The following is a 14,860-nucleotide window of genomic DNA, read 5'->3' as shown; positions in this document are numbered from 1 at the left end:
ACTGGGGTATTTCAGACATGGCAGATGTGATGGATTAGCAGCTTTCTCATGTCTGAGCAGGGAAAATGCTCGCTGCTCTTCTCTTCCTATAGATTTGCCAGCAGAAACATTCATGGTGACCCTCAAAATATAAGCCAGAACAGCCAAAACTGTGGTGTGTCTCCCCTGCTGGCGCTACCTTTCAAGTGTGCAGCTTCTCCAGAGGATTCCCCTGTTCTTCCATAAGGTTGCCCTCTTTACTGGGCACTGGAGAGGGATGGAGTCAGTAGCACAGGAAGCCTCCATGCTCTTACTGAATTTAGGACATAGCATAGTAAGAAGCAGAAAAGTGGTTGAAGAAGAGAGGAAGAGGCTGACCATGCCTGCACAGCCCAGCCATGAGGAACCTCCAAAAGCAACGAGGTTCCTGTTTCAATGTGCTCCAGAAAAGCAAAAGAACAAGTCACTGTCACTCACATGAAGGTGGAAACATCTAAGGAGGAGCCTGCTTGATTGGAGAGCAGGAAGAAGTCCAACCTCACTTTAAAAGTCTCAGCTTTTAAAATCCTCTGTGTAAACACATTAGGAGCAGTTTCCTGGGTGAAATTGCAAAAGGAGATGATATTAAAAGGCAATGTGCCTTCCTTTACTTGTGAAATGCTTCACTGAAAGGTTTCACAGTTCAGAGGCAGTTAAAGTGGAGTGAGAGTAGTTTTCTCTCAGTTGTCACTCCTAACCCAAGCAATAACAGCAGGTGTCTAACATAAGTAAGTGTGTGCCATGATCCTCCAGCTTGGAGGAGTCACATGATTTTTCCTCACCATGGATATTCCTGTATTTGCAGGCATGAAGGGCTCAGCCATTGAAAACTTCTCCTGTGTGATTTATAACATCTTCCTCATGAACTGCACTTGGCAGGCAGGAAGGGATGCTCCAGCAGACACACAGTATTTTCTCTACTGGCAGAATTCAAAGTAGGTCTGCTTGAGACAGGCAAGTGTGAATTCTCACTCAGTACATCACAGTGCCCATGTTTAACTAAAATACTTTGCTGTATGCAGAGATGAAGAAGAGATGGAATGTGAGCTTTACATTAAAGATGAAAATTGCAGAAATGTGGGATGTATCTTCCAAAACGTGAGCATAGGGATTGAAAAAGCTTACTTCCTGGTGAATGGGTCTAGCAAAGACTCCCTGATCCAGTTCTATGATGAGTACATTGACCTGTATAAAATTGGTAAGTAATTGTGCATTTTACTTTATTACTGTTTTATAAAATAAGGAAGTAGGGAATTTTTCTTGTAAAGGATATTAAAACAAAGTCTGTCGCTGTTGCAGGATCCTGCACTGCAGGGCAGTCTTTGCTTTCAACACCTGACAGAATATAGCTCCAAAACTTGACTAAAACAAGCAGAGGCAGAGGCAGCCTGAAAAAACTGCTGAGACAAGAGGTGTGGACATAGTCATGGATTCCAAGTAATGAAACACAATGGTCAGATTTTTCAAGGCCACGTTTCTTAAGGGATTATTTTATCATCCCTTAATCTCACACCTCTCTGAGAACCACAAGAGCTACATGTCCTAAAACCAGAGTGAGGTTCAGCTTCCAAATTAGAACAGCATTAGTTAAATATGTGGGTACCTCTGTGAATTAGGTGTTTAAGCCCCAAGAGAAATCAGGTCACACTGAGTCAACTATATTATAGGCACTCCAATTCAGATATCTTGAACAAAAAAACTTCCTTCCTTTTTCCTATGGAAACTTGCATTGTCAATGTGAGGTTGGAAAACAGATGTAGAAGAAAATGGCACTCTGCTGATTGCACTAGTGAATTACACAAAATCTTTCATAACTTTTCTTTACATGAACTTCATTTACTTCAGTTGTCCAAAAGCGGCAGTGATATATTCTCAAGTTTTTGTTAGGTATTTTACTGCTTTTTACCAGATAACTTCAGTTAGCCCCAGCAGCCCACAGTTGTACTTCAGCTGCCTCACCTTCACATGCATTTTGCTGTGAAGGCATGAGTTGTAGCTGTTTACTGACCATGCCTATATTAATTATTCCATTTTTTCCCCAGAAATACTCACTGCTCCATTAAATGTCACTGCCCATTGTACCAGAGATCCTATGGGTTGCATAATTATGTGGCATCCACCCCTTACAAGTCATGTGGAAAACACAAAGTGTTTTCAGTATGAAATTAGCATACAAAATAAGGTAAAAACAATTTCTTGGTTTGTGTTTGGTACTGTACCTATGCTCATGCATATCTATAATATGTACATTTCTGACTTCTTTATTTGTTAATTTGTCTCTCATAAGCTGTACTTTCCTCCTGCTACAGTTTTCCTGGTCTCATATCCCAGCTGTCATCAACTTCTGCAGCTCAGAGGCCTGCCATGGTAGCAACTGCTCAGCCACAAGACCATAACAGGAAAGATCAGCTAAGGGTTAAACATAAATATACAACTGCAATGAAGAACACATCCTTAAATCTCATTTGTTTATTAAAAACAAGATCAACAGCTTGCAGGCTGTTTGGATTACCCGGATTTTGTATTTTTCATGCATTAATAGTATCTACCTTGGTACCTATTGGTACGAGGAGCAATTGCAGCAATGCTGCTTTCCAGCTGGTTGGTATAATTTGACAAAAAGACCTTGTGTGAAATGCTTAGGAAATTTTACATAAATATATAGATCACAATATAGCAATAATGTCAAAACATTTATTTCAAAGAAATACATGCTAACTCTTGTTTCCTGTGCCACAATCAGAATGGGTGGGGCTCAGTGCAGGTTTTTAAATTCGGGTAGGAAATTCATCTCCTAGACTGAGACACATTAATGTAGGTTCTGCACAGGAGCAGGAATATCTCCTTAGGGTCAGTGCCCATCAGGGCTCCCTGCTGTGAAGCAGTAGGTGCCTCTCAGCATCTTGAGGTGCTGAAGGTACCAGCAGTACTGACATGGAGATGGCAGCTAGAACTCACACCTTCCAGGAGGCACCAACAGAGGTAAGACAGCTAAAGCAGCACTACACACCTAAGGTTTAAGCAATTTGTTTGCACCCTGCTCATTCCCAGCACAGGCTGATGACTTCCCTCACGTCCTAAGGTGAAAGCACTCAGCTGACAGTGAGTGATGGGGGAATGCTAGTCTGCTTTACAGTCAAAGACACACTGTGGGTGTTTTCTGTAATGAGACATTCCTTCCAGTTATACCTTTCTGACTTTTCCATGATGCTGGCTATCCTGATATTACATGTGATAGATGTTTCCAGGACCTCAGCTTTTCAATGCTTTCTGAGATCATTGCTGTTGAATTTGTTCACTCATTTTTGAACCTATCCTTTCCTTCAAAATTTTCAGGTTCTTTGATCCAGGTCAATGTTTGATTCCATTTAATTAAATGTTGATTGTATAGGATGTGTAAGCAGCTCTTCACAGAAAGCCCCTGAGCACGGATAAGTCTAACAGAGACTTTGACTGGAAGGAGGGCAAATTCGCTATTCATGTCAATTTTCACAAACTATTGTGAAACCACAGATTCCAGATCTGCTGTGTTTGTAGGATGATGTGATTGCTTGTGTAATTTGGATATGGATGAGAATGCATAGTGTGTATAAAAATACCCTTAGTGGTAAATACAGCTTCTCACATCTACTGATAAATAATTAATGTTTCCTTCCTTTTCTAAAAGGAAATGTAGGAAGACAGAACTCTGAATAAAATGCTGTTATTCTGGGACATCACTGGAGAATAATATCTGATTGATTTTTCAGTTTAAAATAACTTATGATCTTCAAAAGCAAGAAAATGAGAACAATCTAGAGAAATATTTGATTGATAAAAAATAATAAAAATGAAGATTTGTCTTTGTTTTGCAGGATGAGCCCACAGAAGAGAAAAAGCTTCCTCGTGTAAGTATTCTTGTCACATACAAATTTGTGCTTTTGCCTACTTAGGCATATAAATACCATTACAGAAAATACACTTATAGAACTTATAGAACTTATAGAACAGGTTGTGTATCAATATAGCAATGAGAATTCAGAAAAATATGTTCCTGTGATATCTTTAAATGTAAACTGAATATATCCATTTGGATGGAGCAGGCAAAATTTTCCATGCAGTTCACAAAACTTCATACATTCCATCCATTGCACAAATAGATTTTGTTCCTGACAGATGAGACATTTTGCTTACTAAAAACCTGAAATATTCTATCTCATTGGAATAATATCACTGATAGCTCAGGACAGGTAGACAAAGGGAGCACAATAATCTTCAAAACCTGGGGAATTTAATAAATACTGTCAGTCTTCCCTCAACAAATGAGTGGTCTTCTAAGCCTTGGAAGGACTTGACAGATTCCAGACTTTGAATAAAGTATCATGAGGTCAAATATAACCTATCTGTTATTGTATTGTCTCAAGAACATTAAATCTTTTTAGCAATGACCGACATCATCCACACTTTTTTAACCCCCATGAAGTTTGCAAGGGGAGTTTACAGTACACAGTTTACTTCTCCAATTTCTGCTTTGTGTCTTTCAGATTTCTTTAGGGTCCACAAACAAGGACACAAAAAAAACCCCAAAATGTGTCCATAAAGCACAACAAAAGAAATCAAAGACAAAATAAATTTAAAAAAAAATTTAACCTTCAAAAACCAGATAGATTTGCTGGCAAGATAGTACATACCTAAAAAAAAATCATACAAATTACTTATTTTTAGAAACTGTACCAGAAAATTTACCCACAAACTTTGTTAATATTTGCCTATGAGGTGAAATGCAGAGTCTGATCACTTTCCTTTTAGGTAAGGAGTGACAGATATGAATTCCAAAATTACAATGAGAAAAAAAGATACACTCTGAAAATCAGAGCACGTGGGAAAAACTGTCTTGTAAACTCAAACTGGGGGGAATGGAGTGAACCCATTGAGTTTGGTAAGACTATGATTTTTTTTCCAGTATTATTTTGTTTGCTTCCCTTTATTCCTCACATCACAGAATGAATAAAATCTTAAGTTTTACCCAATTACATGGAAGGAACTGGGTGGATTTTATTAACATGGAGGAGTAGCTCCAATACTCTGGCAGCAGAGCCTTTGATTAGCTGGGACTGTGAAGGCAGCAGCTACTCACATGCCAGGGCTACAGAAATAGACTGAGACAGACCCACTCTTGTCTTTGGTCTGCTGTGATGAGGCTGCCTCTCTGTTATCTTAAGTTTTTACATGAATATCATCCCCTTCCTTCTGCATCTTTCTTTTCACTAATTTTGCTCTATTAATTGTTCTGTAAGTCTGTTTATTCTTCTCTTTTTCCAGAATTAAAAATTCTCTAAATTCTAAATATTTGAAAATAATTAAAATGTATCAAGTCCCTCTGCATTTTTTGACAAAACTGGACAATGAAGTCAAGTTGAAGTCCTTTAGAACATTCAAAAAATGTAGTGAAATTCACATTCCTTACATCATACAGTCACAAAGGCAGCTTTTTACCATGCTAAAATATTTCTCTCTCTTGTCTGTTTCAGGTCAAGGGAAAGATTACTTTATTTTTGTGATTTTATTTCTGATTGCACTTGGAACAATCTCAATTACACTTCTCCTGTATTGTCTTTTCAAAAGGTAAATCAACCTTTTTTCTCTAGACACTACTGACAGAGTATTATCTATATGAAACATGTTCCTACAACCTCCTACTTCCCTACCTGCAAATTTAAATAATCTGATTATCAATGTCATGAACTATTATCACCAGGATTGCTATGGATGGCCCTTTGGCATGCAAAATAACTAAGTGGAAAAGGAGGAAAGGACGTTGAAGTTATTAAGTGATTGATTCTACCAGATCCTACAAAAGCTTTTTTGTTCTTATTTTTAAGCATTAAACATCCAGGTTGCTTTGAAGTCATTGCCTATATACAGTACCAGACAAAAAGGAATCCAAATTAACATACTCTTATTTTGAGAAAACTTCTCACTCAGGGGTGAAAGTTATGTCACATGATTTATTCAAAGTAATTTATTAATAACTTATTTACTGTGATTTTAATCACAAAATTAATTTTAATCACCCAAATGCTAAGTGTAATAATAGTTACCCACCAGTTACCCAACTGAAAATATTTTATTTCTCATTTAATTTGTAGAGCAATAGATATTCAATCTTGAAAGTAAAAAATGTCCTTAAGTTACACCACAAAATGTTTGTGTAAATTATATTAGCAGTATTTTCAATTTCTCCACAATCCCATTTTCTACCCAAAGGTACTGCAGTTTCAAGAACCTATTTCCTCCCATACCACAACCAAGAGACAAATTCAGTGCATTAGCTGATGAAGATATCCAGGTATGATTTCTTCTCAATTCAGTCAAATTTGTTAACTATAAAGCACAACAGGCCAAAGACTAGAAGAACTGACTTATAAAAAGAAATGTTAACATTTGGTCCAAAATTAATTCCTGTCATGCAACCTATTCTGCTTTGAAACCTGAAATGCTCTATGCCAACAATGAAACAAAAGATTGTCCTGGAGGTATTTGCAGACATATTTTAAGACCAGAATTTACACTTTCACTGAGTGTAAATTTACTGTAATTTCTGTGTGTACCAGCTTTGCAAGGTTGCTGTTCATACTTTAAAAAGACCCAAAGTGAGGATGCATTTTCCACTAGCATTTTCAAACACCAATGGTCCTAATATAATGTAAATATGTATTTCATAAGCCTGACCTATACCCATGTAAAAATCCTGTTGCACTTATTACAAATCAATAAGGCTGGAAGACTTAACAGTTAAACTTCCTCTTGCTTCAACAAAGGATTTGCAATTTCAGGATTTTAAATCAAATTTTATTGACCAGTACACTGTAGCATCCCTGTGCAGCCTATTCTGCGTGTTTATTTATCCTTACTTTTAAAAAGCCTTTTTAATAGCTTGGTTTAATGCACCTAAAATCCATTATTTTTTACCCTTATTCCTTTGCTATCTACAATATCTTACACACTTGCACACTGTCAACAGCAAGTAATATTCTGTCTATCTGCACACATCATGACAACCAGGCTTCAAACCATTCATGCTTCTCCAATCCATCCATTTGAGCAGTGGTTTGTATGGTGACTGCATAGTAGGGGATGCTTTCCCTCAGCTGGCTAAAGCAAAGACATACTCGAAGTCAGTAAATCAGGTTAGTCATTAACTACCTAAAATTCAGTGGGCAACACCATGCATTCCAATGAGGATTCCAAAAGTGAGACATATATTTTCCTTCAATCGTTTACAAAGAATCCCCAAATCCCTGACTACTAAAACTCTCCAGTTTTGGTAACTCTATACCAGCTTGCTGTCCTGATTAATTTGTGTTTGGTCCTACTGCCTTTGGCTTTCACAGAAAGTAGGTAGGAGTGTGACTTACATAGGTTTCCTCATACACCTTAAGTCATAAATACCTGGTTTCTCACTTCCTACCAGGCAGCCAGAGCTAAGGCTACAGAGCAGCAGCAGTCCACAGTCCATCACATTAAATAATAATAGCTAGGAAAGTAACAAGCAGTTTTTGGAAAATTGCATACTGATTGCTTGTTTTTCCTGAACTTCCAAATTCCTGTGCATAGACACTACCAAGCACACTCAAATCACTCCACTACAACCCAGAGGCCTTTGTGGATGAAGTCTGCAATCTGTAGCACAGGCACATCCATGCAGGGAACAACGCAGCAGCAGCTGCCAGAGTTAAGTGAAGCCCTCACATTACCTCACACTTGCCAACCACCGCTGTGAAGGTAATTCATATAATTCTGACATGTTTAAACTGTTTGTTCTACTCTCAAAACCTAATTTTATTTTACTTCTTCTCTCCAAATGCAGTACCTTTAACGCTGATCGAATTTAGTAATTCTTTAAAGTTATTAAAATAACACAGTACAAAAAGTACATTTTCAAAAGCTCTCCTCCACTGAATACCAAACACTCTCCCTGACATTTAGTGCTAATGGATTTTTGAGCTGTTTTGAAACCTGCAATATCCTTTGCTAATCAGACCTTTTTAAATTCTGCATTTCCTCATTTTCCCTCTATTTACTCAACAACCTTTCACATTTTCTAATTCTTTTCTCCTATTACAAAACTTTTTCTGAGATAGCTGGAAAAGCTCATGATTAAAAAAACCTCTTTCTGCACTGCATCCTTAAAACACTCAAATTAAAGAACTGCCAATTTTATTTGCTTTAAGATCCTACCCATAAAATCATTCAGTGCATCAGACAACTTGCACTCCTCTAATCCATTGTATTTTACTCATCTTACTACAGACCAATGACTTTGTAGTCAATCTCCCCATATGCTTTTCTCACCATTACCGAGTTTTCTTGCCTCTTGTTGGAGTTAAACATATTCCAAGAACTTGCAAGATACACTCTTTGTGCATTTTCCTTGGAGAAGAGTAAACACCATGACCACAAAGCCCTGCAGTTCTTTACCCATTCTTCAGCTTTCCTAGAAAAGAAGTTTCCAGAACACCCTGGTTTGATGTTCCACAACATACCCTCAATACAACAGCAAGCTTGCTTTTTTAATCTGTTTTCCCCATCAGTACTATCTCTCCCATTTTTTTTAATTTATCTTCCCTCAAAACTTTAAACTCCAAGTCCTCTATGAGTACTATAATCTTACCTAGCAGCAGGCTCTCTCCTAGAACTCTAGGTTAGTCAATGTAAAAATGTGTGATAGCAACCAAAATATTTTATCTGCATGCCTAGCCAATGCCTACATATGGAAAATTCAGCCAATACTGACTGAATAAATTCCTTCTATTGCCTCACCTAAGGATGTCCAGTGTCTAAACCAGCTTCTGTTCTTCCTCCTGCTGACAGCTAGTACTGCTCAGACATATTGAAACATTCCTTAACTGTCCTTAAAACTGTTTTCTCCTGCCTTGCAATCATTTATTAACCATTAAAAGACCAAGACGGGATGCCTTTGGTACTGCTGAAACTAATGTTCAGAATGATACCAACTTGTAGCTTACTGCACGATACAAAATTTTCTTTTCCTTTAGACAGAATATGTAAATCTAACAACAAAAAGTCATACTGAGAAAATAACTACAATTGAAGAATGATCCAACTTTCCAAAAACACATCCGATCCCCCAACAGGAAAGAAAATTATGGATCCTGCTGACAAGTACTTCAAACCAGCCTATAAAAGAATATAATCACCTATAAAACTGTTTGTCCCCTTCAAATCCACTTAAATGGAGCAGATGAAAAAAAGGGAGAAAAATCAGTGAAATTTGTTCTTTTCCCTTTGTTCAAACCCACAATACCTGGCAACTAAGCTTTTCTGCAAGTACCTACTTTGAAGTGCTTGAACCTTGCTAAGAGGTTCTTCACAATCTGAGACAAGCCCTCTTAACCAGAATGAAGCTGTTACTTCTTGTCGTCATTGCTATGAAGCTTCTTGCCTCTCATTATAATGATTTCCTGTAGGCTGACACTTGCTGGATAATGCCACAGCAATTTTACTGTAATTTTTATATGCCGTTATTTTCTAACACACAAACCAGCTGTTTAGAACGTGTTTAAATTTGCTTTGATCTTCCAACCAGTACCACCAAGCTATCCCAGGATGTGCAATTAACTTTATGCAAGACAAGAACAGAAAATAAAATTGTACTTGTCAAATATTATTATTAATACTGGTCTCAGTCAGGCAATTCACAAGCTCAGTATTTCAATTGTAAATAGACCTCTGCAACACTGTGATCCTGTGCAGTTCTAGTATGTACTTAAGTAACACAAATAGCACTGAAAGCATTCAAAAAAATCTAACAGTTGTGAGAAATGAAATAAAATCTAGTATTTAATAGCTAGATCTTAAATGTAAAAATTCTCCACAAATGTATTTTAGTTTCTCCCTTCAAAGAGTGCAAATGCTATTTCCAATGCCTTTTAAAAATAATATAGGCTTTAGATACCAGTATTTTCTTTTACAAACACTGGATGTTTTCCTGTTTATACTATTCAAAATGAACAGATTTCAGTGCTTCAATAAGACAGAGAACAAATCTTTTTTAAAAGTCTCATTTATTGTTTGCCTCTTACATCCCTAAACTGCGCCACACACTGGAAATTGCTGCTGCATGACTAAGGGAAGCCATATATTAAAAAGAAAAAAAAACCAAGCCTGAACACCACAAATTAGTTCATATTGAATGTACAGCATAGGGAAATTGTAGTTCAACTTAAATTCTGCATCCTGATTTAGGGCAAATTTGGGAGGATTTGTTTCTTTTCCTATTTGTTTTGGTTAAACCTTGTTCTGAAGGAGAGATTGGGTGTAAAAGTCCTTCCCTGTCAGGGGCTGCTGAAGTAACCACTGCATTTGGTTTCTCTCACAGGGAGGTATCCCATCATTATCTCTACCCTTGCAAGGCACTGATACAGAAACCTGATTAATGTTTTTAGACAAAATGTCTTCCCCTGCTCCCCCAGAGAACTGACTGGCAGGGTTAACACCAAATGACCTGCCTGCACGAGAGAGAGCTGCTACTGCCACACAGGATGTAAGAACCACTTGCAGTAGCTACATGAAGTTTGCCAGTAGCCTGTGTACAAAGTAGCTGTGTAATGTCCTTACATTCACATACAGATGTTGAAAGCAGTGCTTGTGCAACAGTGAAAGGAAAAAGGTAAAGTACACTCAGGAGGAAGGTAATAACCAGCCAAAGCCAAGCCCAAGCAGGTAATTTAAATACTTCATCTTGAATAGCAATCTTAGAAGGCACACAGAAGAAGTCAAGACAGCTCAGTCAGCCTTCAATGAGTCATACAGTGACACTTTTCCTTTCTCAAAATACAGGGAGCTCTTAAAACACGAAGATTAACACCTCTTTTTCCTCTACTGGTCCCTCTAGGATGTCTTTGCAGATTACAAAGTACAGAAGATTATATACATATGAAGAACAGCACATAGATATTACATTATCTCAAAGAGCAGTTATGAGAAATGACTCAATCTGGTCTTCTGACCATCCCTAAACATCAGTTAATACTGAAGGCTGACCTAGTTTGATCTATTATTTTACAGCTACATAGAAGCACACATATTCCCTCCCCCACAACCCTTCAACTTCAACTATTAGACTGCAACTCATTTCAGATTAAAATCAACCTTCCACAGAGCTACTGACCACTGCTGCAGATGAGGCCGAACAGAGGCTGAATGGCACTATCAACATTTCCAACCAGCAGCAACAATACAATACATAGGTGACTCAGAAGTTGAAGGCATTTACTGGGTTCCTGGGTTTTTGCATGAATGCCATGATGCTTTCCATACTGATTTGACAAAAATAATTATTAATTTTAGGCTGTTTTACCAAGGGCAAAAGCATTATTTTAACAGCCCTTGGTACTCTGGGTTTTCCTAGCACTACAACTGAACCCCCATAATTTTAAATCACAGAAGTTGTAAATCAATTTCTAAGAATCATGCAAAAAGCCACTTGCAGCAGCCCATCATACACTATCAGGCACAAAGAATGGGAGTGGTTTCTATTAGTATAACCCATGCTTGCCCACCTCTCCTCTCAAAAGATCTCACATTTAATTATTTTTTTAAAAAGCTCATTTGTGTAAAAGTATCAGAGGACCGATTATCTGAAACAAGTTTTGAAATACAAGAGGCTTTTCCAAAGCTTTTATGTAATAATTTCAACACAGACCGAGTAAGTATGTTTATTGTTTTACAGCAGAATGCCCCAATTTAAGAACAAAGTTGCTAGATGTTCAGCTGTGCAAAATGGTACATAGTGCTTCAGTACAAGTGGAAAAAAACATGATTTGTTAGCAAATGCTTTCAAATACAATTTTATGGTCCTATAAGATAGGACTTGAAACTGAAGACTGATCCACAGACAAATGATAGTTTTTCTGCCTAAATTGGACCTAACAACTTTGGACCCAGAACCAACGCCACTCATTCCTTACTGCTGTAAAGAAAAGCTGTCACACTGAATTGCCAGATTCAGTGTTTTTATGCGTGTTACAGAGAAGTGGATCAGCCCTCTATGTCAGTTTCTAGCCCCATCTACAAGTATCATCTGGCTCCGATAAATAAGACTCACAGGAATTTCTTGAAGGTCAATGGTCCATAATGGTAGTTATTCTACATGATCTGCTCAACTTGATTTCCAATTCTATTTAGGCTGTTTAAATTACTTTCTTGAATTCATCGTACAGCACAAGCACGAAAGCACCCCCCATGCCTCTGAGAACATTAGACCATGCACCCTTGAAGAAGGCCTTTCCTCCTTCATCCCTTGCAATCTTCCGCCAGCAGTCAATTGTTCCAGAGTACATGATATCAGCTGCAGGAAAAGAGCAAAGAGTTATTCTTAATTCCTATTTCATCTCAGGTAATTTTAACATCTGCCCTGTGTTTCAATAAACTGCTTTGTGATGTCCCAAACCACAACTGAAAAATGCAACACAATACTTACTAAAACTATTACGCCTCCTTTTTAATATCTTTGTTTAACAATGCAAACGGGCAGTCCATTTTTTTCATTTCATGTTCCATAATGAAAAATCCTTAGCATAAATCCTGATAATCTCAGGTTGAGCCTTACTGCATTTCCTCATTGGAGTACAATATAATAAACCAGATTTATGGAACAATGAACTGTAACTCAGGATGGCTACTAGTAAAAAACCAACTCCATCTTGTTAATGCTGTTTCACACAGCATTGACAGCTCTGTGGATTTGCAGCCTACCTCCTTTGCGTCCTGACTGCATCATCATCCGACGCCGCACTGTATCGAAAGGATACGAGACCACGCCAGCCACAGCAGTCACTGTCTGGGCAATCATCCAGCTGATAACAATGTGAGTATTTCTGGGATCTGGGAGCATGCCTGCAGTAAAACAAAAACAGCAATTAGCTTTTCATCTTGCATATCCTCCTCTGGTTCACTCCCTGCATGACAGCTATTTTACTAGATGAACTAGTATGGAACACTGTAGAGCCATACTCCAAATAAAATTGCAGCAAGACACTTCACAAACTCTAAACATCCTGAAGCCATATTTGGAAGACTTTCTTCTCAGTAATCACAGCAGGTTACAATTCAAGCACAAGCAGTCTTTTTAGATTGGCATGAGAAGACTTGACTATTCACTAGGCTTTTAGTAAAGAAACATCACTAAATTAAGTCACTATCCCGGTGGATAACAATGCATTACGAACTAGCATCAATGGCTTATTTCCCCAAATGTCAAGTTTAAAAATTACTTTGCAAAACCACTGTTCAATCCCATTCAGCTAAACACACTTGGACTGGTCCAGTGTAACTTTAGTACGCACTGAACAAAAAAGAAATTATTCTAATAGTGTCTGGTCACAAACATATGCTCCTGGCCTTAGGAGCAACTGCTTGAAGTACAAAACCAGTACTTGCAGCCAGGCTGCTGCCATTAACACAAGTTTTCCCTTGTATACAGCAGTGTCACAGATGTGGTACTCATATCCCCCTTCACCTTCACATATCCAAAATCAGACAATACAATACTAAAAACAGGCTTTTCAGGTTCCCTCTGGAGTATTACCTTTTGCTGTATCATAGATTCCAAAGTAGGCAGCTCTATAGATGATGATGCCTTGGACAGAGACATTGAACCCTTGGTACAAGCCACGCACACCATCAGACTTGGTGATTTTGACTAGACAGTCCCCGAGACCAGAGAATTCTCTGTCTGCACCAGCTTTTCCAACATCAGCAGCCAAACGGGTTCTTGCAAAATCCAAGGGGTAGACAAAGCAGAGGGAAGTGGCTCCAGCTGCACCACCAGATGCCAGGTTACCAGCAAAATACCTCCAGAACTGAGTGTGCTTGTCTACACCTCCCAAAAACACCTGCTTATACTTATCCTTGAAGGCAAAATTAAGAGCTTGAGTTGGGAAGTATCTGATGACATTTGCCAGGTTTCCTCGCCAGAAGGACAGCACTCCTTGTTCCTTTGGAATACGCACTACACAATCGATGATGCCCTTGTACTGCTTATCAGCAGCAATCTGTTTACTCGCATGTTGCACCTGCAAATAAAAACACAGATACTGATCACTTGCCCTGACAGGTCTATGGTGCAGCTGGGCTTAAACCTGCTTCTCCTATAAAACAAAGTTGTTAATTCTGAGTGGCCATTGTTGGTGTTATAAAGAAAAAGACTTTAAAATTGCTTCCAAGCTTTCTCAGAAATCAAAAAAATTTGCAAAACAAGAATAGAAAACTGCGAGCAATTCCTCTACAACTTCCTGAAAGGAGACTGCAGCAAGGTGGGGGCCACCCTCTTCTCCCAGGCAACTAGTGACAGGACGAGAGAACACAGCCTCAAGCTGTGCCAAGGAAGGTTTAGGGGGAACTAGGGGAGGAATTTCTTCAGACAAAAAGTGATTAGACTTCGGAATGGACTGCCTAGGGACTGGTGAAGCAACCACCCGTGGAGGTGTTTAACACTGGACGTGGCACTTAGTGCCACAGTCTGCTTAAAATTAGACTACGTGGCATTAGGTTGGGCTTCATGATCTCCCTGAGGTCTTTACCAAACTGATTCTGTGAGATACAAGGGCAAGTACAAGACAAATACATCACGACAAATACAGCAGCCACACGTAGAGGTGCGAGCCTTTACTGACAAAGACAGGCCTGTGGTGGGAACCGCGTGGAAAGAGCCGCGTTAGGCGACAGAGGTGCCAGCCAGAGGGACAGGGGCTGGGGGCTAGTGAGGAGCTGCCAGCCCCGCGGCCAGAGCCGGGGCCTGTGAGAAGGTCACTCGAGTCACCCTGGGGCGCCGCCGGGT

General features: G+C 38.8%; 2 protein-coding genes across 3 annotated transcripts in view; one reads left to right on the top strand and one right to left on the bottom strand.

The window, feature by feature from the left end:
- LOC102034569 (granulocyte-macrophage colony-stimulating factor receptor subunit alpha-like) overlaps positions 1 to 9,119 on the top strand; it is a 10,887-nt gene extending 1,768 nt beyond the window's left edge. Inside the window, exons 4-11 of one of the 2 annotated variants that reach the window (XM_031058363.1) lie at positions 824 to 953; positions 1,041 to 1,216; positions 2,061 to 2,200; positions 3,873 to 3,905; positions 4,807 to 4,936; positions 5,529 to 5,622; positions 6,265 to 6,346; positions 9,057 to 9,119. In XM_031058363.1, the coding sequence (XP_030914223.1) occupies positions 824 to 953; positions 1,041 to 1,216; positions 2,061 to 2,200; positions 3,873 to 3,905; positions 4,807 to 4,936; positions 5,529 to 5,622; positions 6,265 to 6,346; positions 9,057 to 9,119 (848 nt within the window). Of the gene's footprint in view, positions 1 to 823; positions 954 to 1,040; positions 1,217 to 2,060; positions 2,201 to 3,872; positions 3,906 to 4,806; positions 4,937 to 5,528; positions 5,623 to 6,264; positions 6,347 to 9,056 lie in introns of those variants that run through there. The other variant, XR_004081901.1, reaches the window with a different exon arrangement.
- Positions 9,120 to 10,068: 949 nt separating this feature from the next.
- Positions 10,069 to 14,860, bottom strand: part of SLC25A6 (solute carrier family 25 member 6) — an 8,768-nt gene continuing 3,976 nt past the window's right edge. Inside the window, exons 3-5 of the mRNA XM_031058366.1 lie at positions 13,610 to 14,158; positions 12,778 to 12,918; positions 10,069 to 12,370 (exon numbers count right to left, since the gene is read on the bottom strand). Of these exons, the coding sequence (XP_030914226.1) occupies positions 12,213 to 12,370; positions 12,778 to 12,918; positions 13,610 to 14,158 (848 nt within the window). The 3' untranslated portion in view covers positions 10,069 to 12,212. The remainder of the gene's footprint in view (positions 12,371 to 12,777; positions 12,919 to 13,609; positions 14,159 to 14,860) is intronic.

Source organism: Geospiza fortis, unplaced genomic scaffold, assembly GCF_000277835.1.
Source record: "Geospiza fortis unplaced genomic scaffold, GeoFor_1.0 scaffold366, whole genome shotgun sequence".
Taxonomy (NCBI): domain Eukaryota; kingdom Metazoa; phylum Chordata; class Aves; order Passeriformes; family Thraupidae; genus Geospiza; species Geospiza fortis.
Note: the sequence above shows the minus strand (reverse complement) of the source record. Positions and strands in the feature narration are given on the sequence as shown.